Here is a 25,103-nt window from a genome sequence, read left to right as displayed (position 1 = left end):
TATAATTACTTATGTTATCTTTTTAGTTTGTACAATAATAATTATTTTGTAAGTTTAATACCACTGTGCACATAGTTATAGTTAATCGAAATATCTGTTTTCATCATATGGAAAGGATTAGCTTAAATGAAGGAAAAAATACTTTCGTAAGTTACTGTAATTTTCTGAATTGTGTCTTTGGCTTTTGCTATCCCAACGGAATTTTTACAATAACACTAAAAGCTGAACTGAAGAAAAAATAATCATTCATTGCCATACAGTAAAAATAAGAAGGCTAAGTAGTTTTATTTATAGTCTAGGCTTTTAAATGACAATTTTGAATATTACACTAGTGAATATAAACACCATATCAGGAAAATATATACACTGACAATTAGATGACATTCTTGCTAATAAAACATTGTCTTGAATAAACTTATCTCCTAAAAAGGAAACTCTTCCTGTCGTTGAAACTGTTAAACAAGTTCTAGGATTATATTGAAATATTAGAATTAAAATAAGTTTTCAGTAAAGTATGACAAATGTAGTAAGCGAACATAGAAGTTTTTATTTTTTATTTAAGTACTTAGGATTAACTCTTATTTATTGAAAGTACATTAATGTAGTAAATATGATACATCTTTGTAACTACTGAATTTTTTGAGCTTAGTAACTAACTCCCTTGTGACGTTCCAGCCAGTAATGCACTTTCTTCTACCTTTTAGCTACTTTTATCTAGGATTGTTGAGACCTTAAGACGGTTCTTCAGTTCAGTTAAGCCACAGAAGAGATAGATAAACTAAAATACCTTCTATGAACTACTGTAGCATGAGAGTAAAACGTGTGACAAGTTCGAGACGTCCTTACGAACTGCAAAAATGAACAAGTAGTTTCACTTATACGCGTTCGTGTAATATATGATTCGTAGAAGTATCTTATTATAAACTTGTGCTTGAAAACCTTTAATTTATCAATTATAGAGTATATTGGAAACGTCCTTATTGTTTTTTATAAGTTTCTTTTGAAATCTTGCACATAAATAACTAACAATATCCAAGCTGAAACTCATTTGTATAAAATTATGTCAAAGATTGAATCGGGTTTTATAAATAAATAGCTTAGATGCATTTAACTGCTATGAATAGATTTGCATACGTATTTTTGATAAAGTTAAACTTGGTCCATCCAGCATATTTAGCAAATGGCTTTAAATACATAGTTACTGTAGATATGTAATATTAGATGTTATTTAATGACCATGAAAACTTATAACTTGTACATTGGGTCTGAGATTACTCATAAACCAATAAATATTCTAGGCTGTAAATCAAATAAATTGTTCAAATTCAAGAAAAAAAGTAGGTTAATTAATTATCCTTTTTTCAGATACATGTACCTGAATTTTCCTCAGGGTGCCAAAAAAACCTAAGTTTACAGAGAGCAACTCTCAAACATTTACTTCTGTAAATTTTGGATGTTCTTTAAGAATACACTGATAAAAGAATGAAGTTTGTAAGTTATTAATGTGACATTATATGTGCATAATAATGTTACTGTTGTAGAGTATAACTAAACCTAAAGTTCTTGTAAATAAAACTTGTGTCATGTACATATATATATATGTGTGTGTGTGTGTGTGTGTGTGAGTTAGTATATTTATTCAATAAGAATATTTATTATTAGCTGAAGTACCTGTCCCCTGAACGGAAGTTATGTAATTTCATTATTAATGACAGATTATCTTAGGACACAAAAAGCTGCTTCTTTTATATGTAATTATAAAAACCGCAAAATGAAAAAGTGAAAATCAGTTTGTATTTTCCCAGGCACTCAATGAACTTCAACATCAAATTTCGTCAAGATCCATCTAAAGGTACAAAATGTAAAATCACCCATTAAAACCGTAAAATGCAAAATACAATACTGAAAAAAATGGGTGTACCTTCAAGTGGCTTTAATGAACTTCCACATTAACTTCGGTGAAGCTCCATCCACACCCTGTGAAGTACATGGACATATAGTAGACAACAGACACTACTATTATACTTATATAAATTTGTTTTGTTAAACTGCAAAAGATGACTTTGCCACGGAAGTCTTTAATTGTCAGTAATTTACTTAATTTTAGATAAAGGGTTTTTATTTTTCAAAGATAGTTCAAATAAATATTTATTGATTTCAGTACAGTTTAGTGATAACTCAGATAAGTTTTAAAAAGATTCAATCTCAATGCAAACTGTTGAGTTTGTAATAAGGAATGCGTTATTAAAACTGAGTTTCTCCTATGTGTTAATGTTATAATGTCAATGATTTACATTAATAATAACACGTCTCTTGCAAACTGAAACAAACACGAGACGTAAAGGTTAATGTTGTTGTTGTTTTTATTTTTTTCACTGAACAAGATATAGGGTAAAATAATGACTTTGGAAAGAAAACTACAGAGTTTTTTTCTGAGGTATTTAGAATAAATGTAGAAAATTAATAGAAAGAAGTTAGTTTGTGTTATGTTACTCGAAGAAGACGAATGTACGTATAAAGCTGAAATACAGTTTCTTAAAGATCAAAAGGTTTTTAAACAACAAGAAAAATAACATTTTTTTAATAATCTGTAATGGGATTCTTGAAGACATGAAATACAATTTTCTTTTACAATGAACCGTATCTCTACTTTTAGGATGGATACACTTTTGAAAAAACCTTTTTAACTTTTTGTTGACTTTAAAATCGTGTTTCAAAGCCAGATATAGTGAAATAACGTACTTTATTATAGCTAAAGCTACAACAAACCTTTTTTAATGGAGAAAGTTCAGGGTTATAACACTGTTCTCTGAATGGAGAAGTACCGATTTTATGTCAAACATTTGTAGACTGTAAAAATGGAAACAAACCGTGTCACTGCAAGAGGAAAATGGGTATTGCTGCTTATCTTTTTCAGAGGACTTATTATGGATAAATAACAATCTGAATGTTTCATAGGCTGCATAAATTCTATGAGTTGATACAGAACAACTATCATAAAGCCATCGAAGTAGTGTACATAAATGTTTAATGGTACTAATGAGTTGTGAAAAAGATAATGAGAGAAAAAACCAATAGCAACTGTAATCTACTTTCATAATTGATATTTCTAAATGAAAGTATTTCTTAACTGTGAAATTTGAAGTATTGGCTTATACTTATAAGCCTAAAGGTTTATAGGTGGTACAAATGATATTCAACATTTTAATGAAATATAAATGAACAGTATTTTCGATGGATAATGATAGGCTGTTTTACCTGCCATACTCCGGTGGAATAGCGTTATGTTTATGGACTTACAATCCTATAAACCAAGTTTCGACACACATGTTGGGCAGAACACCGATAGCCCATTCTGCGGTTGTGTAGTTAACATGCCATGCTGTTTTGATTAACTCTTAATATTAAATTGTTATGTTTTATCATATGAAGAAAATTATTTTATTTACTGTGTTATACTGTAAATAATGAAACGACAGAATCTGGTGACTCGATTTATGTATTGTTTTTCCACAAGTTTATAAAACAACAAAATAAGGACTCAGTATTGCCTATAATCTTTAATTGCGTTTTTTGTTTGTGTTAAAATAAAAATGCAGATAGTATTGCATAATATTAGAGACAAAGAGAGATGTTTGAATCTAAAATATTGAAATTGGATTTTTTAAAAGCTAATGGAAGCATGAATAATGCAAAAAAAACACACATTTTATTTTACATATAATTTTTATTGTTTGATATTTTGTAAGGTAATGCCTGATACTTTTATACACAACATTTTACACTAGAATCCAAGAAACTACACGTACAACAAGTATAGAGCTTTTTAGTATTTCTTCCAGATTTTTTTTTACAACTCTAATAAGCCTTCCCTTGAAATGTTTGAGAACTATCTGGTTATACCTTTATTGTCATAATATAGTCGACGTTTCCCGTAGCAAGAAAGAAGGAACTAGTTGTAAATAAATTAGGTACAGAATATACATACAGAGATAAATATATATCTGTTTGGATTTCTTTCACTGCTGGCAAGTGCATGGGCATTATGTTGCAAGAACTATCTTTGTGTTCCATTTCATACGACATGAACTCCTAGCTTACCGACGACATATTTTTGGGGTTTAGACGATGTGTGGACGACAAGATCACGAGCTTTAACGTTAGTTTCGTTATCAGGAAGTATGATCTGCACGTGCTTGACTTTGGATGTCTTTGTTGAGGCAGGATATGGCACGTTAGATATACCCACTGCTTGGGTTGGGGACTCTTTTCTCTGGGAACGTCCACCGTTCATAAATAGTTTGTTATATTCCTATAGACAACAATGTATCTTAAAATACATTGAGACCACATTATAGTTGAGAAACAAATGTTCAATGGTGAATTATTCTATATAATTATTTGTATTTGATACTTTTGTTTTTATAAATTCAACAGTGCTTGATTATCAGGCTTTTATTACCTTAAATTGATGGTAATTTATAACAATTTTTGATTGAAAAACTCCATTATTAAAAATCATCAGCGTTAACAAATCTGCTTCTTCATAATAAATCAGATTTTGTGTTTACTTAGTCACAATACTGTTAATGAAAGGGTAGATTAATTTTTTGTTTATAACTTTTAAAACACTCACAATTATTTAATAGACATGTATTTATTAATTACTGAATCTTCTATTTGCCAAATACACATTTCAAAATACTATATAGTGAGTAAAAATGAAGAAGCTGTTACCAAGGTAGAACAAGAATATTGTGTTTTATGCAAATCTTATCATTTGTATTGTATTCTGTTCATATAAAAATACTGTTATTATAAAAATATTTTCCATACTAGTCTAAACAAAGTTAGAAGGAGGGTTGAGTAAGTATATTGAAATATCAACTTCTCTATTCCAACAAATGTATTACTGCTCTCGATTTTGATAATTCGATAAAGAAAAAGAGAGAAAGGTTAAAGTTATTAATTTTTTTTATTATCTGTGTAGTAAGTGATGATGAAGCATTATAGGAATATCCCTTTGCATGTTATAGATCATGTGATATAAGAAACACGACTTTACTACGATATATTGTGTAAGAAATACAACTGAGTTTTGATGTAAGTAATATCATATGAAGACATAAGCTTTATTGAAGTGAAAACATTCGTCACAAGTGTGACAAAACCTAATGATACAGAAAAATAATATGTGAGAATTGAAGACCGAAATAAAATGACAGTGAATATCCTTTATTAAATGTGAATCCTTATTTTTTATGAAAAAAATCTGTAATTATTCTTAAACACCCATTGCTCTAAATAATATGCATGTTTCAAACATAACTCTTGAGAACATCATGAATGGCATTATGGCAGGGTTTGGATCAGGATAAATATCATACATATATGTTATGTTTTTACGTCAGCTGTGTTTGCAATATTATTTTAAATGAACTGAAAAGTACTAAGTTACAGGTGAGCGATAAAACAGCCACAGATAATCAGCGTTTTTGCAGACATTTTAATATATGTTTCTTTAAACAGTTGAGGGATAGCTAAAGTATTATTGTTATGATGAGGCAGATAATATTGTTAGAAAATATATCAATCATTACCCTTCTTAGATTATTGTTATCAAAAGTAGACACTGATTATCAATCACATAACCTGAAATTCATATTATTGGCCACTCCAATATTTCATATATTGTTCTTATACAGTCGTAACTAAAACACGATATATTTAAACTACTACTGGATGTTTATAAATCATAGACAGACCTCAGAAATGATACTTTAATGTTTCTTCATGAGGGAATCCACTGGGGAAATCAAAACCAACCAACCAGAGCAATGTTTTACAAATTGGATCTAAGAGTGTCTAAAATAATACAACTGAATATAGAACAGGTTTAAAAGAAAACTAATATTAAGGTTGTTGAGATATTTAAACAAGGTAGGATATCATTTTCGACGCAAACAGAAAACCACTGCATGTCGATTTTTGGCTCACTGCAAAATGGAGCTCAGACTCTTAGAATTAATCATATGTTCTCAGCCACAACTAGAATAAGACGTCGTTTTCATTTATACATGGCTATAAAACAGTCATAAAGTCAGCTTGTATACCAGTGATATTCATTCCGTTCAAACAAAGACATAGAATAAATATATCTTTACTGCAATGGTGCTATTTCCTCAAAGTCTCACTTGGCAGGAACGACATCCTAGAATACTTTTATCATATGATAGGCCAACTAAACATTTGAACGTAACAGATGATAATACCCTCTTTTACTATGCAAAATAATCTACAGATTCTTTAAAGCAAACAATCGAGTTAATTTTACAGCCATCGGATTTCAGCTCCATTAAACATAAAGAGTATGCTTTTGTGAGGTCACACGCTAAACATACTCCAAAACAGCTATTTTAAAATAGTTATCAGAGGTTACTCAACATCTTAGCAAACAATGACACTAAACATGAAATATGGATTCCAAGCTTTCGTTGTTTCTCGTAGCTATAAAAATCCATAATAAAGTGAAATACTATTAACGTGAAACTACATCTACCAAACTTTCATATAAAAAATTAGGCGGAACGATCACTTATTTGGATATCAAACCAAACGACTAATTGCCATTTGCATAAAAAATTAGCTGGTTGATATTATTATATAACTCTGTACAACCATAACACTACAAATTTCTACTACCCGTTAATTGTTTTGGACAGCGTACATTTGACAGGTAAGATAAAGCGAACCAAAAAGTAAGGTGTGATTAAATAATCTCACCTCATGTTTCATCTCATAATTTTTTCTGCATAAATTACAAATCCTTTGATTTATGTTTAATAACTATCTGTGTCACTAAATAGAAAGGAATTACACTGTATGTCCAGGAAATGTATTGTGCAAGGTATATAAACCTGTTCATTATGATATTAACGTATTGAACATGTGAAGTGAATTGTATTAAGCAGATAACAAAATTATGGTGAATATGTTTTACTGACTAATTAATAAAAGTAGATTATACCTTTACTAAGCCTATAGAGCTCTGTATCCAATACACTAACCGTTGTTTTAACAATAAAGTCAAAGGTCTGAAGTAATAAAGTGTAAATATGGATGTCGATCATGCAAAAGGTTATTACATTACAGCTTTTGAAATAATACGATTATATGTTTACAGAATATTAAATGAAATTATTTTATTCCTATATAAATATAATTATTACTGACAATATTCTAACATTTCATTTTAAATACAAAACAATGAAACCTCAAGCTATTGTATATTTAAATTTTTTTTCGTATTTACCTCTAAATAACAGAGAGAAATATTGGAAAAATCACTTCTAGTGACATAAATTTTATGCCAGTTTGTAACTTGAATTTCAAGTTTTCTTACTCTAGTTATTCATTGAGAATATATTGAATACAAAGGTACTGCTACTCTAGGTGTTATAAAGTTTAGTCGTAAGTTAGAATCGGTTAAGGAGAATGTGAGAAAGCAGCTGTTCATTGGTTGGTCGTTTTTTTAAGTTGAGCTGGTAAGCTGACTACAAGACCCCCTAAGATTATGAAAAATTATAATTCGATGTAAGGAAAACAAGTGAAAGGTTATAAAGAAAGGGATCGGAATTAGCGTGGGTTTGAGAAAATAATATAAACGACAGGAGTTCAACGAAAGAAATAAAGAGAAAAGAAAACAGAAGGTGTGAGAGAGAACGAATAGTTGGAGAGAGGCAAAAAAAGAAGGTTATATGCTGCCAGTAAGAAACGTAATTATTTCTAAATCTACGTTCAATGATTATCTGTAATAAACAGCAGTTTGTTATTTTTACATTGGTGTAAGTCAGCTTCTAATAGGAATAAGTACAACCTAATGAACGTTGATAGACATGGGAAGGGAAAACAAAGTGCGAATATGGCACGATCGTAATATTAGATTATTAAAAATATCAAGTTTAATATTCTTCATACATTTGACTTTCCCTGATACGGACTGAGTGTGTTATAATGAAATGATTTTGGAGTTTCAACACCTAATTATAACTTAAGTCTTTATGTCCAGTTATATTCTATATGGCCACCATACATCTTGAGATTAACCCTGTAAAAAGTTTCCATTACATAACGCTTTTCTTTTAGGCTGTTATTTTAAGAGCATTGTGAGTGTGTAAACACGGTGGTTCCGGGCATCTGTTTTAACAGTCCGATTGCACAGAAATATACAGGCACTACATCTGATGACTTGACTGGTATGTCTTCATTTGGAATAGTGTGAGTACCAGTTTCGTTCTGAAGCTGTATAAGGTATGCAATGTTTAAACAGAAATGTAGAGGAAGCAACTCGCGTTCCCGTTACTAGTATTGGTTTTCTAGACCGGGATTCTTTTTGGTTATATTGCGTACTGTTACCTAGAACACGTAAGCGAGTTTTGCCTGCTCTTTTCTCCGTTTATATTTGTCGATTTCCTTCTGTTACATGATATCACACTTTGCTGACGTATGACTTGATGCACAATTTTTTTTAAGGTTCTGTTACTCGAAGTTGATCCACATACTTTTGTTTTCTAATGTTTAAAGATAAGGGATATCTCCCATTTTATAAATTCCTAAAACTTGTTAAAAAGTGCTATTACACACCATTTCATATTTAACTTTCAAATGACATAATTTCAAAGTATAGTTTTGATATATACATTTCTATTGTGATTCCAAGTCGTCTGTGGTTTTAACGCGAATTGCTAGTTTGCATACTAGATATCGTTTTAGTATAATGTACTAACGCTGTGTACCCTATGAAATATATGAAAAATTGCACATGGTCGAGAGGAAATATTAGCTCGCAGGTTTCGTTTATCTTTCAGTATTACGCATTATAAGGTATAGGTAAATAACAAAAAAATTATCCCCAGCAAAGCAGTGTTTAAGGCTAACGACGTTTTGATGGAGCTTCTCCGTAATGAGAAACAGTGACGTTTAACGAATATGACTCAACTGATTAGTAAAAGTTATAGTTTAATTTTATTGGATGACAACATCAAATGTACCGATATGTATTATTTTCAATAGCTGGGAAGATATAGTAAATTTTGTTTTATATGAAGAATTTCATTTGATTAAGTCTCTCAGTTGTGTTGCAGCCCAACGGTTTCATTTTTCTTTTCTAGCAAGGTTGGCTGAACGTGCAGTTTCTTTCAATTAATTTTCTAGGTGAAATAAATTGGAAACTGTTGAAAAATCATATTTTAATAGTATATGAAGGACGACGAAATAGTCGTCTTATAGAATAGAAGAAAATGAAACTGCATAATTTTGTTCTGGATTTTAAGACTGGTCGTGAAATATAAAATGCCTCTTATATAATGATACGCAACATTACTCTGTAATATTATATATATATATACCCTCTCAAGTGCTGCACACATACAAAAATCGAGATTTTACCCCTGGTTGTCTTATGCAACAATACAATAACCGTACTCATTACTGTCTTTAAAGCGCTTTTATATTTCACAAAAAATTATAAAAATGAAAAATCTACGCTACACTTAGAATAATTTCAAACCTTTTTCTAATAATTTACTTACTCGTTTCATTACTTCACGGTTTTCAATATTTGATATTTCAGGTTTCTTTAAAATGTCCGGGCAATCTTTGTCAGTTTCACTGCACGTCCTAATATCTTGATTTTGTTCTACATAGGTTAAATAACATAAACTCTGTTCAATGTATATAGGAATGACATATTAAATATCAATAACAGGTAGAAATGATTTAATATTCTTTATTGTAAATTGCCCATAGTGTAATTAATATTTACAAAATATGTGACACTGCAGATTTTCACGATCGTTTGTAGTTCTTGATTTCGTGTTTTCGAATGCGATTTTTTAACTTTGTGATCAATTAGCAAGTAATAGTAAACCTACAAAGGCATATTAAAACTAATAAATACAACATGAATCTGAAAGGAAATTTCCTGATATTCTTTTGCAAAGGCAATATCTGTATAAAATAAATAATTTCTTTTTGGGTTTTAACTCTGTTTTTGTCAACATGAAAACATTTAGATAAGTAAGTAGATGCATAATAAAGAATAATATGTATTGCGTATGGTTAGAAAACATTTCTATTAAAATACTCTAAACTTACTATACGTGGATTTAAGAACCTCACTGGTTCATAATTATAAGTAAAGATCAGGAATTGTATGCTGTGTAATTAGAATAGTGATATTACATGTGAAATGGAAGAACAGAATCTGAAGACCGAGTATCATTATGTCTCATTGGAAAGTTTGATGTATTTATGGAACCACGTATATTCCATAAATAACCAGTTATCTGTATATTCCTAAGATATACAGCAACATATTTATTCATGGAACCACATATATTTCTTAGATACACAGCAGTCTGGTTACTTATCAAGCGGAATATACAGATTGTTTCAAATTATCCGACGAAAATAAACCAAAGTTGATGAATGAACCGAATGTAGGAAGAGCCTTTAACTGCATCGTTTGCATTATAGATGAAAAGTCTTTACTAAATCGCCCATATTATCAGAACGATTAAAACTTAAAAGTTACAACAACATTTAAGGTAAGAATCTAAAACATAAAATGTTTTCACCATCCTCTGAAAATTATCATTAAACACTAGTCCTACGTAGAATAGTTGTATTTTGTCAATAATGTGTAATTCTATTCAATAGATTTTAATGACAATAAGTAATGAGAAATTGTCAAACAAAGTAAACCTAGTTTATGTATACATTAAGAAACGGTAACATTAGTAATTATAATTGCAAATAAACAACTATTTTGTGAAACTTAATAAAATTAACAACAAAGTCATTATTTAGATGTCTTATTAAAATAGTTTTGTATTCTGAATACCTGAGAATACAAGTGGATGTTAAGTAATTGTGTGAATCTCACTCAATATATTTCCAAATTCGTTCAGTTTTACAAAGTTCTTACCTTCTTCATTCTTGTCTTCGGAGAATTTATTATACTTTGTGGATTTGCTTTGTTCACTTTCAACTTCCACGTTCTATAGAGACACAAATAATTTAATATTCACACATCTAATTGTGATATTATAAGTACTGTAGAAAAATATGATAGTTAATTTAATACTGACGTTTTCTCATTTTGTGCAATCTGATTTTGCTTTCTCAGAGTATACCCAAAATAGTCTTATCACTTTCAATCATAAACATATAATAATTCTATTACCCTATTTTTACTCAAACATCATAGACATATAAGTATTCTATTACCGTATTTTTACTCAAACATCATAGACATATAAGTATTCTATTACCGTATTTTTACTCAAACATTAGATGCGCCCAAAGTATTATGAGTTATAGCTTATATAACAATCATGTGATTCTTTGACAGCAGGGAGGGTTATAGGCGGTATACATCCATCACCGTATCTAATTTCTAACTACCAACCAAAGGGATGGCAACCGGCCAGAAACAACTTTGAAATCTCTTGGGCTACTCATTTACCAATGAACGATGGGATTGATCATCACTTTATAATACAGCTAGACTAAAATGGCGAACATGCTTGACTCCGGGATTCGACCTGCAACTTATAAATTGCAAGTCGAGCACCCAAACAACCAGGCCCAAAACTTTACCATGGACTAGGACTACCTAAGCTTAGCTCATCCATGGATCAAACCCTCTTAGAACCTTTTAGGCCTATCATTGATTCCCCATTTACTAACATTTAGAAGATTATAATCGTTCATAACGATCCCTATTTTAACATTTTTTAAAAATAAATTTGGATAAAGATCATAGGGTAAATTATTTAATGAAGTGTTCTTAAGTGTTTTAAATGAGTGAAGTATTGTTATAGACAAATAGAGCATTTTGTAAATAACTGCACAATCATTATTTCTTTAAAGTTAGCTTTACTAATGTTGCTTTTAATAATGTATAAAATCGCTATCGGTTTATTTATCTTAAACACTTATTATGAATATTTTGCAATGGTTTCATATTGTACAGACTTAGGATTAGCGATTAACCTAAATCTTCTAACCTGACGAACCTAATCCGATATTACTGGAATTACAACAACAAATGTAATTAACAGAGAAAGTATTAACATATTGGTTTAATGGATTACAATCTCTACAGGTTTTAATTTTCTTTTATGCTATTTCATGAACTTACATATTTTTTTCAATAAGAAATAGAATAAATTAACTTCATTAACATGTAAGTCAGTTACTTTTAGTTTCTTCTATATAGATAACGTACCTTAGATCAAACGTTATGAATTATTTTTTAGGTTTAATATCAAGTAAAATACGAAGTATTGGAAATAATGATAAAGATTAGGGATGATAAATATGGATTCACAGCTTTATGCATACCTGTTTTAACTTCAGATTACGGTTGTATTTTCATATTACGTACTTTGATAATCCATTTATAAATTGGTAGTAATGTGTACTACATACCGATTTGAAAATTTACAGTAGTTTTATCTATAAAATTACATTTTCTAAGGTATTACTATTATTTGTCTGTATATAATAATATATTTTACTGAAGTTTACACAGTACCTTTCTTTAAATAGATATTTCTATTCTGTGATATAATATATATATATTTGAATTAATAAGCAGAGAAAGGAATCAGTCAGCAGTACACCAACCTCCATTATCAACGATAAGGGTTTGATTGCCAGATTAAAGTGCTAGGAGTATATGATAGTATCGTACAGATTCGAACCCATCTTGCCAACTTTGAAACATACAGAGATAGCCGTCGTCTCTCGAAAAGAAGTTACAGCTGATTGACCAAACATATTCACTTTTTTAGCCGTGGAGATGTTATAATTCCACTGTCAATCCCACTATTGGTTGGTAAAAGAGTAGCTCAAGAGTTGGCAGTGGGTGGTGATGACTAGCTGCCTTTCCCCTAGTTTTACACTGCTAAATTAGGGACGGTTAGCACAGATAGCCCTCGTGTAGTTTTGCGCGAAATTCAAAACAAACAAATAAACAATAGCTGATTCTGATAAACATATCGTTAAGAAATGTGGTTTCAGATCGCGTAATGGACTTTCAAGAAAAAAAAAAACATACGTGTACGAACAACCATAAACTAAATAATCAAGTTAAAAATACATTACCGTATAAGACTGCATAAACTTGTATTTCATAGCAGATATTCATCTACGGAATATTTGTTTTATTTGATAATCTCCTTGTGAAATTAATATCTTTGTTCATAAAAAATACAAATTGAAGCATAGTTAATTTACATATGTATATATGTATTAATACCCTCTAACTTTAAACAGTTATTCAAACTCAAGCTGTTTAATTTTTTATTGTATTAGAAAAGGCAAATGGAAAGAAGTAGCTCGTTGAAAACATTTTTAGATATTGAAATTCACTAATAAACATTGAGTCAAAATCTATTGTTTAATAAAAATACGCATACAACTTCGCTACGATTTTTGAATACAGTGGGTCATGCACTCTAACAGCGTTAACCGTAGGATTAATGAAGTCTGTTATATAACAATATCTAGCTTTGTATTTAATATGAAGCTATAAATACAATACTTAAAAAAATTCTACTCTAGATTTTTGTAGGTTGAAATTTCATTTGCAGTTAAATATATTTGTATTTTTTTATTGTTAATATCGCCCGTAAATTTTTGAAACTATTATTTTATTGGATTACGTGATTTAATATACTTTGAATATAATTTTTGATATAAAATTTATAAATTACGCTAATATTAATTAATTACCCATCAATCAGACGAAACAAATACATTTGCTGCAACGCTTTCTTTTTGTCTAAATTAAATAAATTGCATTCAGTGAATGAAAATTCATTAATTGTTTGTTGTTAAGCACAAAGCTACACAACGCGTATCAGTGCTTTGCTAAAGTGGTTATTGAAACCCGTTTTTAGCTTTACAAATCCGTAGACTTGTCGCTGAGCCACAAGGGTGGATGGGATTTTATTCAGTTGTTAGAAAAGCTAGACTTCTAGTTAAACTTTGGGAATTTACATCATTCAATATGGCTGTCTAACGGAAGATTAGCAACTAAATATAGCATTAAATAGCATTCCCCACTGGTTGAACTATAGGTCAGAGGGTTCTAACACTATAGTCAGAAATTCGACATCATGTGTGGGCACGCTTCGGGAAGCCAGTTGTACACTTTTACGTCTATGAACAAACCAACATCTCTATACAAAAAAAAAAGAGGTACTTTTTTGCCTTATTCACAGTTATAACCTATTTTAAGAGTCAAGTCTAAGAATTTTACTGGGTTGGTACAAGGGAAAACAATCCAAACAATCATTATGTGAATTAGTGATTGTACACTAAATGCAAGTTGTACAATAAACAAATAGTACGCTTGAAATAAAGAACTTCAAAGGATTACAAATTACAGAGCACATAAACTTTTACTCCATTTGTTACGTTAATATGATTGTTATCAATTAGTCCACACACTATTATCAAAGCCTCAGTATCATGCTGATAAAATGTGATTAAAACGCTCGAATTGAATTGAAATTCACGTGTTTTAGAAGTAGCGTTTGCAAATCCACGCCGTTTCATATGAACCTTACCTTTCTATTGTTGGGCACTTCTTTTAACATTATATCATGACTAGTTTTGTCGCTTTCATTCTGAACAGGGTATAATGCTTCTCCATTAATTTTCTCTTGATATTTACTAGGCGTATACATCTGAGAATTAGACATTTCGGATGGCTTTCTTTCAGAAGTTACATCTTCTTGATATGGGTAAAAATCATATCAGTTATCAGAACAAAAATACAAAAACTTCATTACATTGTTATCTGTGAGTTTTATTACTATTTAAAAGTCACTTTTTATGATAAGTAACTTTTTCATGCAAACAAAATAGTTATATTAGTTCTGTTTATTATATGTTACAACCGAAACTAAAACTAATTTGCAAAATAAGTTTGTCTAAAATTTTAAGAGAGAAATAAATTCAGTTTTATTACACGGTTCATAAAGAATTGATAGAGATTAAAAGCTGAAACTATAAATAATTTGTCGTAACCAATATAACATTTAGATATATTCTTGAGATGAAACATAACAAACAAACCTTGGTTTTGTTGGTTACGTTTCCTTTTCCTCATAAAATAAATGACTACAACGATACTAAAAAAAACGAGACAGGCGCCTCCAATAACACCAACAATGATGAAAAGACCAGAAACTCCTTTGTTGTCTTCCTCAGTGGAGTTGACCATAGTTTTTGATATGTCCACTAAAGAGTTATCTGTTAAAATTTAAAACATAATTCTAGAAAAGTTTAAATAAATATTGACGTTTCGTTGAAATCTTAACTAATTGAGATGCATCAACATTATTTGCCTATAAATCTAAATATACAGGGAATAAACCACAACGAATTCTCCAGTAATGGAAAACTAAACTACAGGTAACCCAACAAAGCTGTTTATTATGGTTCATCGTTTATATGTGCATGTTATTGAATCAATATAACAACACAAATATTCAATGCTTCACAAGTGTTTTTAACAAATGACTAAAAGTCCTTATAAAAGTAATATAAAACGCAGCAGTTGGTCTTTTTAGTGTTTTGACTAGAAAGTCTTTTAAAACTACCTGTATTTGTGAATGTACACAAAATATACAAAAATTAAGCTTCAATATTTAATTAGGAAGTCTCTAACATTGAATGTATAAATTATAATCATCACTCTATTACCTTTTTTTTCTATCTCGCTACTTGCTATTTTTTAATATTTTATACTGTTAGACTATGGATAACCAGTAAAATAATTGTGTGTAAAACCAATATGCTCTATAAAGAATAATAACAATAAAAACTTTAAACCATCATACAAAACTAATCATATTAATGTCAGAGTTGAATATTTTTATTCCATCTTAACATAGCAGAAAAATTTAACAGTACGCAAATAATAATAGCATTATTAATCTTTAATAGTGTTAATGTCAAGTTTATTCTTTTTGTAATAAATTTAAACTAAGAAACTGGTAGAATTTAAATATATGAAGTACAAGCATATTTTCAACTGACTCAATGGCTAATTGTTTATTACTGATGAGGGCTGGTGTGAGTGAATGTAAATATATACACATTTATGTATATATATGGTAAAAATATCACATTGAAGAGGATACCTGTGTTTTTGTGTTGGTTTTGAAAATGAAATAGGAGACGCTCACTGATTATATACGGTTTAAAATTAATATGAATTAACTATTACAATATTAGACCATCGATTTTTGGGAGTTAAGAGTTGTGTATGCGCGTTTAAGTTTCTTTCCTTATAAATTTAAGACTCGCACTTCAAGATTTTTATACAAAATTCTCAACGACATACACTCTTGACTAAACTGTTTGCATATCTTGTAAGAAATAACATTATTATTATTAAGATGAAATACAAATACAAACTTATTGCTGTAAAACTAAGAAGTGAATGTTATAATAAACATCTATACATATGGTTTTGGTTATGATACTGAAAAACAAAAAAAAATTGCTACTGGAAAAAACTGTAGTAAGTCAAAATAATTTGATGTTGCTATTTCAAAATTCTAGTCAGAATTTGTCGCCCTTCAGTGGCACAACAGTATGTTTGCAGACTTACAACGCTAGAATTCGAGTTTCGATATTCGTGGTGAGCAGAACATAGATAACCCCTTTTGTCCTGGCATAGCACTCGAGTGGCAATCCGAGGGTCGCGGGTTCGAATTCCCGTCATACCAAACATATTCGCCCTTTTAGCCGTAGAGGCCTTACAGTTTGATGATCAATATCACTATTCATTGGTAAAAGAGTAGCCCAAGAGTTGGCGGTGGGTAGTGATGATTAGCTGCCTTCCCTCTTGTCTTACATTGCTAAAGTAGTGACAGATACAGCAGATAGCTCTCGTGTAGTTTTGCACGAAATTAAAAAACAAACAAGAAACAAACAACAAACTGAACTTGTCCATCGACTCTAGACTCAATATTTTATTAGCACTATGTGAAATACAATCTATTAAAATGACTACAATATTCTTATGCTGCGAAATTAAGTTTACTTGGCATTTAGTAGGCAAAAGATGTACATTTTTATAACTTCAAACATTTATTTTATTACAATAGTGTAAAATTCGAAATATATTGTTTATATTTTCTATTTGTTCTTAATGTAATTGTAGCGAATTGCATCGTTTTTGCCTCATTCTCACGTTCATCTCCTCCCACTGAGAATCAGAAAACCTTTACGTGTTCAGTTTGTTAGAACATTCGAGATGTTCCTCCACTGAGCATAAAAGGGGTCGAATCAGACGCCTCCTTCTCTGTTACTTCTCACACACTCAGTTGATTACTTCGTCGTCTCGCTCTACACACAGTCTAAACAATGTCTGATCTTCTTCCTCGCATCATATCCGCGATATAATCAAATTCTACAAATCCTAGTTACATAAAGATAAATTCTTTTACACGATTTTCTTTACATTACTTCGGCCTGGTATGGCCAGTTGGTTAAGACACTCGACTCGTAATCCGAGGGTTGTGGGTTCGAACTCGTCACAACAAACATGTTCACCCTTTCAGCCATGGAAACGTTATAATATGACGGTCAATATCACTATTCGTTGGTTTGTTTGTTTTGGAATTTCGCGCAAAGTTACTCGAGGGCTACCTGCACTAGACATTTCAAATTTAGCAGTGTAAAACTAGAAGTTAGGTAGCTAGTCATCACCACCTACCGCCAACTCTTGGACTACTCTTTTACCAACTTGGTAGGACCTGTTCTTCTGGATACTCTGGAATTATTGTGTTCATGTCATTCCTGTTGTAAGGTATTGCAAGATTTGGCTTGTTGTCTTTCTCAATTAACCCAGTAACATTGTTGAATTCTGCTTAATATCGGTTTGTAAAAAGTCTTCATTGGAAAATAATCATTTTTGATCAGTCTCCTATTCACTGTTCTTCTGGATACCCAGGAATGAATGTGTTCATCCCATTCCTGTTGTAAGGTTTTGCAAGACTTTTCTCAACCCTGTGGTGTTCACCTGATCAAAATACGGTCATCTCGAGCATAAGTTTTTCGGCGCAAATCAGTACACTTTTGTGAATCAACGTATTCTTTAGTCTGTTGACATTTCAGGATTCTGGATACTGTATACTGGGATATCCTACTGTTCTGGTAATGTCCTTTTGCTTCATATCCCTTCTGGACAATTTGACGCTCTATAACTTTCAGCATTCTCTAGAAATAATCGCTAAACCAATCTTATTAGTAAAGCTTCTTTTATAATACATATTGTATTTGCATTCGAATGAATTGTTGTGTGTATAAAGTTTAAAATGTCTGCGCATTTTTACCTTATGTAATTCAAATTTTATCGAATTAAACATGAAAATATATTTTTATTTATTGCATGGAAAAAATTAAAATTTGGTTATAAATAAAAATGAAGAATTGTCCTTAACGAAATTCAAGTTACAAAATAAGAACATAATTTGTGATTAAGACATCCAGACCTTCACTTCAAGATAACTGTGTTATCGAAACTGTATCTGTATTGTTTATTTATATTGTGAAAAGACTTCTTCCAAATCATACCTAATATTTTAGTCGTTGCAAGTACATTAATGTTTCGACTTTCTCCGTATTTATTTTGAGCCATGATTTGAAAAATGTATTCCGACTGTGGTTTTAAGCCTCTTACAACTGCAAGAACAGAACTTCCTGGGATGAATTTGGTAAAGCTGTATGTTTTAGACCTAGACTCGCGATAGCGGATTTGAAACTCCTGTGCTGCTCCGCCGTTGAAGCCAGGAATCCATCCTAAAGATACTGAGTCGTATGTAACGTTGAGAACATGGAAGTTCTCAGGGGGATCCGGTTTACCTAAAGGAAATGGAAGTCCAATACTACACAAGATAGATAAAAAATTCTATATAAAGTTCAATTGATTTATATACACAGACATATATATATGTACACACACACACAAACATATATATATGTATACACATACACACACACACATATATATATATATACATGCACAAATTTGGATTAACTTCGAAAAGAAGGAAAGATATCTAGACGAATAAGAGTATGAGTTAGTTAGGCTTAATCAAATCATACGTATGTGAGTATTGTTTCAACACGTGTGTTTAGTATTCTGATTGTATAAGAATATACATCTACATTACATCGTTTTTAACTTTGCATAATTTTACACACAAATAAACATGGTAGCGCAGAATTAAGATGTTTGAAATTTAAATTTGGTAGTGTAATACTGATCCACAAAACTAAACATTTTTAAAATCCTGTATTTTAAACTTCTAAACGGTTTTTAACGTTCTATACTGACTGTACGCATTGCATGTTCTTCATAAGGACAACCTATGTTCTCTCATTTAAAATACCTATGACGTTTTAAAGCACAATGTAACAGAAGTGAGCAGAATGTTCTGCACTTGAAGAACATTTCTTGCGCCATTCTTTGTACTAACGTTTATACATTAAAAATTCGAAAAAAACATTGTTACATTGTATACATCATCTATCAGTAGACGAAAGATGAAATGGGAAAAATAAAAGCGTATTCACTTTGTTCAAGTCTTACCTTGTGACGTATGGCTATGACAAAAGTTTTAAAGAATGTAGGCACAAATGAATTAAACAAGCAACGAACTCGTCGATAAGTTAAAAGACTCAGGGCTAAAGTATCAATGTAAATTTTACTTGAGAAATTGTCCTGATGTGCTAATATTCTCTACTGGATAGTTTATTATGCTATTATTCCCATTACCAAGGAGATTCAGTTTTATCTTATACAGAAGTATTAATAAGATACGTATCGTATCTATTCTTGGTGTTTATTAAGTGAACTCGGGACAGACATCTGTGGCATTGTAATCATACATTATGACGTATTAATACAATCAAACATGAAGCCGGATGATATGTATGTATAATTAGTATTCTACATTATGTTCTAGATGTGTTTTTAATTAAGTGATATTAAAGAACTTACATATATACGTATTTTTTAGTAAAAATGCTTTATATATATTAAGCTATTTAGTACAATACCTGGAAGATCTGTTCGAAGGCAAAAATCATAATGTATCTATAGAGGGCTGCAATAGTTCAGACCAAATTTATTTCAAAATCATTTTTAAACTTTTATTTATTTATTTTTATACCAACTTCAAAAAAGTTTTGGTATAGTCTGCCTTAGACTTAATTTATATATTTTTTCCTTTAGAGTCGTGACACACACCTAAACAAACTGGATAGAAGTATGTTCACTTAGTAGTCACTACAGCTCAACTATAGCCAAAATTACGGACTATAATTGTTATATTTCCGTAATTATAGGCCTAGCAGGGACTGTTAGTTATGGAACTTGACTCGTAATTTGCGAACCTTAAGAATCGCGTCATCAAACATCCTAAATCTTTGATATTTGAGACATTATAATATGACGATTAATCACCACTTTTCTTTGGAAAAAAGACTAACCCAACAGTTGACGGTGTGTGATGATGACTGTCAGCCGTCCTTATAGCCTGTTATTGCTAAATTAGTGACGAATGGTGAAGATAGTTCTTTGCGCGAAATTAAAACCAAATTCACTTTTTAAAGTGCTATATTCATGTGCATGATCTTTTATTTGTGTCGAATTTTAAAATCACTCCAGTGTAACACTTCTAAATTGTGGACGACTAGCTATGTGAGATACTTCAAAAACAAAAAGACAAATCATAATTACAATTATAGTATTGATTAGCACCAGTGGTTTAGCGGTTAGTCTTAAGGCTTATAACGCTACAATCTGGGATTCGATACCATTGATATGTATAGCATAATTAACCCATTGTGTAGTTTTACGCTTAGCAACAAACAACAACTGTCGATCCTACTATTATTTGGTAGAAGAGTATCTTAAAAGTTAGCGGTAGGTGGTGATGACTAGCTGCCTTCCCTCTAGCGTTAATTGCTAAATTAGGGATAGCTAGCGCAGATGGTCCTAATGTAATTTTGTGCGAAATTCATAAAAAACTAAAACAAAAATTTTTCCACAGAACTGAGTTTTTATTGTTGCGCTAAAAACAATGTTTTAATTTAAGAACATGTATCCAGAGATATATCACGTTCATATGAAAAACGATAAACGTAAAATTCTGTGTGACGAAAATAAATATAAAATAAATACCTTTCCTTCTGAGTGTAATAACAATATCATCAGCTCCTAGTTCGTTCTTTACAATGCACATATACTTTCCATAGTCAGTATCTGTCACATTCTTAATAAACAAAACACTTTCCCACATAGTCTCGTCTAATTGGGCTTTTTGGATGGTGTACTTAGAGATGCCTAGATAGCTTCCTATCACCACACCACTGTCTAAGGACCAGGTAAAATTGACGCTTGGAGCAGCTTCCACAACACAGACAAGTCGGGCAGTATTTCCTTGGTCAACGGCTACGTTTAGCAATTGCCTCGTCAAATGAATAATTGGTTTAACTGCACAAAATAAGTAAGGTTATCAAAAGATATAAACATTAACCACAGCCATGACGTAAAAATATAAGTATTGCATCTTTAAGCTTTTGAAAATTAAAACAATAATAATCTGAACATGAAACATAAGAATACGATACTTCGTATCGTATGTTTGATATGTTTGTTAAGAGCAAAAAAGTAATCACACAAATCTTGTTTATAAGCTTCATAAAACATTACTCCCCCTCAATAATACAGTAGTATGTCTGCAGACTTACAAGGCTAGAAACAGGGTTTCGATGCTCGTAGGGTGTACACAACAGATAGCCCATTGTGTAGTTTTTTGATTAACTTCAAAACATACAAAGAAACTCTTCCTCTTCTCCTAAGAAATGTGAAATGCTAGTGGACTGATTAGAGATAAGTATTTATAAGATAAAATGTTCACAGTTAATTACAAATATCAATATTTTAACAACAATAAAGTTTTAGATTAAGAAAAAAAACTAAAACCTCATTGTTCTACTAAAAACATAAGTATTAGTTTTCTTACTTATATACGACACATTTCAAATGAACAAAATGGCTTATTTTCTGTAGATTCACTCACGACTCACACTTGACAACGAGCTGAATGCTTGCTTCAGTTTCGTCTCCAATTCCATTGTAAGCTATACAGTGGAACTCCCCAGCGTCCTTCCTTGACACATTGAAAACGTTTAGTAAGGAATGTCCTCTGGTAGAAACCATCTGTGTTCTGAGCTTATCAAAACCAGATCTGGCCCATCGTATGGTGCCATCAGTGAGTGGGTTACCATTTACTACGCATTCAAATTGGGCGTCGTCCCCAGGGTTTGCCAGAACAGTATGGCTAAATTTTGTTATAGTGGCCTGATCTAGAAAAATAAAAATAGGACTCAAATGTAGAAACCTTTGAAATAATATAATTTAGCCATACAAGACATTTCTATTTATCTGTCTGTCTTAATTAGGTAAGTGTATTTCACCATTCCCTTATCAAAGTATGGAGGAAGACCAAGTTGTTTGACTACACAATAAATATATCTTGTTCCAAAAAATATTGATCATGCTTCTTCTTAAAACAGACAAATTTAACTTTTAAATAAACATTATTTAGTACTATTACGTCGCCCCTGCTAGTACAGCAGTATGTTTACGAATTTACAACGCTAAAATCAGGGATTCGCTTCCCCTTGGTGAGTTCAGCAGATAGCCCGATGGAGCTTTGCTATAAGAAAAACACACATATTATTATGTCATATTTTCTAATAGAAATTTGATGCGATGATTTCGTATTGATTTTGCTGCTGCACTTTAGTAGATAGTATACTGTGTGTGTTCTCTACTTAATATGTATAATTATATGTTGAATAACCTTGAATTTTCAACTCAAATCACTGTTACTAAAATGTTTCTTTTTTTGGTTAATTTTCTGCAATGTGTGTTTTATTACATAATTTAGCTAGTTTTATAAAAAGATAGTTTAGGAGCTATATGCAATATTTATCATAAAAAAATTTGTTTGCGTTAAGAGATAGATTAAATATCAGCAAGTGTTATGACCCAATTTGAATGATTATTCTCAACAAACACAGAGTAATATGTTTCATAAATAAATTTTTTTGCTTTGATAATAACGTCAACAGAAATACCAAAATTGCCTCCTCACGTCGCTCAGCCGCAAGTCTGAAGGTATTTAACGTTTAAAATTGGATTCTTTTTCCAGGGTGAACAAAATACAAATGGTCTATTGTGTAGTGTTGCGCTTAACAACAAAAAAAAGCGATCAAAGATTAAGAATATCTCATAAAATTCCCTAGAATCCTTCTTTAAAATCACAAGCATAGAGATACCATAGTAACTTGGAAAAGGTGAATTTGTTACTTGAAACAAGTCAACGTTTACATCTGACTAAGAAGCTAATAATAGTTGTACAGAAAAGTAATAAAACCTTAAAATGTATGTTTTCTGAAATAACAGTCAACGTTTCACTTCTAAGCTCTCGGTGCACGGTAAAGTTATTATACAAGAGGATTGGGTTTGGTTTGTTTTGAATTTCGCGCAAAGCTACTCCAGGGCAATCTGCGCTAGCTGTCCCTAATTTAGTAGTGTAAGATTAGTCATCACCACCCACCGCCAACTCTGGCGCTACTTTTTTACTAACGAATAGTGGGATTGACCGTAACATTATAATGCCTTTACGGCTGAAAGGGCGAGCATGTTTGGTGTGACAGGGATTCAAACCCGCGATCCTCAGATTACGAGTCAAGTGCTTTGATCACCTGTCCATGCCGCGCCCTAAACAAGAGGAACCAGACTGATAAAGTCTGTTATTAATACGTAAATAAAACATACAAAAATGTTTTTACAATGTCTGTGTGCTACAAAACAAAATAATTGTTGTTCTATATATTATTTACATTTTATATTCTTATACTTGAACTTTTCTATTGTACATTTCATACTTTTATTGAAAAAAAGAAAGCAATAGATTTAACAGGAAAATTAAGTTCTTAGTAATAATTACACACCTTTGAACCTGATTTGATGGCTCAGGTAAATTTCATTAGTTTTACTAAATTAAACAGCAGACTGATTTTACTTAGTTCATAAGTTTGATTGTTAGTAAAAACAAAGCTAAATAACTTGTTTTACCTCATATCGGTATCAAAATTCGATTTTTTAGGGTTAAGAGGTCTCAAACTTATCGCTGATTCTTTGTGTTATAAGTTGAATTTTTACTTAATCTAGTTACTCTCTTGTCACGTTAAAGTTACTGTTATTGTTTTGATATGATCAAATAAATCTGTTTATACATTTTCTGATGTACTTATATAAACATTGTATATAATCTCTTGATATTCCTCATAATAAAAATATACAATTTTAATGAAATACATATATTTTACGCCTGAATATATGACTAAATATTTTTGTATAGCACATGCGATACATAGTTATTGAGTTTCAACTGTCAATACACAATAGTGTTCAATAAAAACAGGGATGATCGATTTTTTTTATCTTAGACAAATTTATTTTTATAGATCAACTCTGAACGACTTTTTTATTTTTGTCACAAGTAGAGTTTAATAGAAACGTTATGTAACGGAATTTTCTCTTCAACTTTGGAACCGTAAACGCCATGGACAGTATGTGGATCGTACTTTTCCTTTATAAAGTGGCCATTTATCTTTCATTTGACAAACACAATAACGCAATAGAAGACCTTTTACGAAAAATATTAAATATTATTTCTTATTTTAGCTTTTCTTTCAAGCGACATTTTCTTCTAAAGAAACAAAAATGACAGAGTATCTGTACTTCAGAATAGTTTACAAAATTCTGTATGTTATTTTAACCTGTGGTATTATTCGACTAATTTCCTAACTAATCAATTATATTTCGTTAAAATTTCAAGCATATAATTTTAATTATTAAAAGGAATAGTTTGTAACACATTTAATGGTCTAAAGTTTCATATAAAATACGAATTTTAACATAATAGTGG

General features: G+C 30.8%; 1 protein-coding gene across 1 annotated transcript in view; it reads right to left on the bottom strand.

Moving 5' to 3' along the window:
- Window positions 1–3,707: 3,707 nt before the first annotated feature.
- Window positions 3,708–25,103, bottom strand: part of LOC143236134 (nephrin-like) — a 104,793-nt gene continuing 83,397 nt past the window's right edge. Inside the window, exons 16-23 of the mRNA XM_076474421.1 lie at window positions 22,189–22,467; window positions 21,281–21,592; window positions 18,667–18,954; window positions 15,154–15,330; window positions 14,643–14,809; window positions 10,988–11,060; window positions 9,591–9,697; window positions 3,708–4,312 (exon numbers count right to left, since the gene is read on the bottom strand). Of these exons, the coding sequence (XP_076330536.1) occupies window positions 4,076–4,312; window positions 9,591–9,697; window positions 10,988–11,060; window positions 14,643–14,809; window positions 15,154–15,330; window positions 18,667–18,954; window positions 21,281–21,592; window positions 22,189–22,467 (1,640 nt within the window). The 3' untranslated portion in view covers window positions 3,708–4,075. The remainder of the gene's footprint in view (window positions 4,313–9,590; window positions 9,698–10,987; window positions 11,061–14,642; window positions 14,810–15,153; window positions 15,331–18,666; window positions 18,955–21,280; window positions 21,593–22,188; window positions 22,468–25,103) is intronic.

The sequence above is a fragment of the Tachypleus tridentatus genome, chromosome 13 (assembly GCF_004210375.1).
Source record: "Tachypleus tridentatus isolate NWPU-2018 chromosome 13, ASM421037v1, whole genome shotgun sequence".
In the NCBI taxonomy this organism is placed as follows: Eukaryota; Metazoa; Arthropoda; class Merostomata; order Xiphosura; family Limulidae; genus Tachypleus; species Tachypleus tridentatus.
The sequence above is the reverse complement of the archived record's forward strand: the minus strand, read 5'-3'. Positions and strand labels throughout refer to the sequence as shown.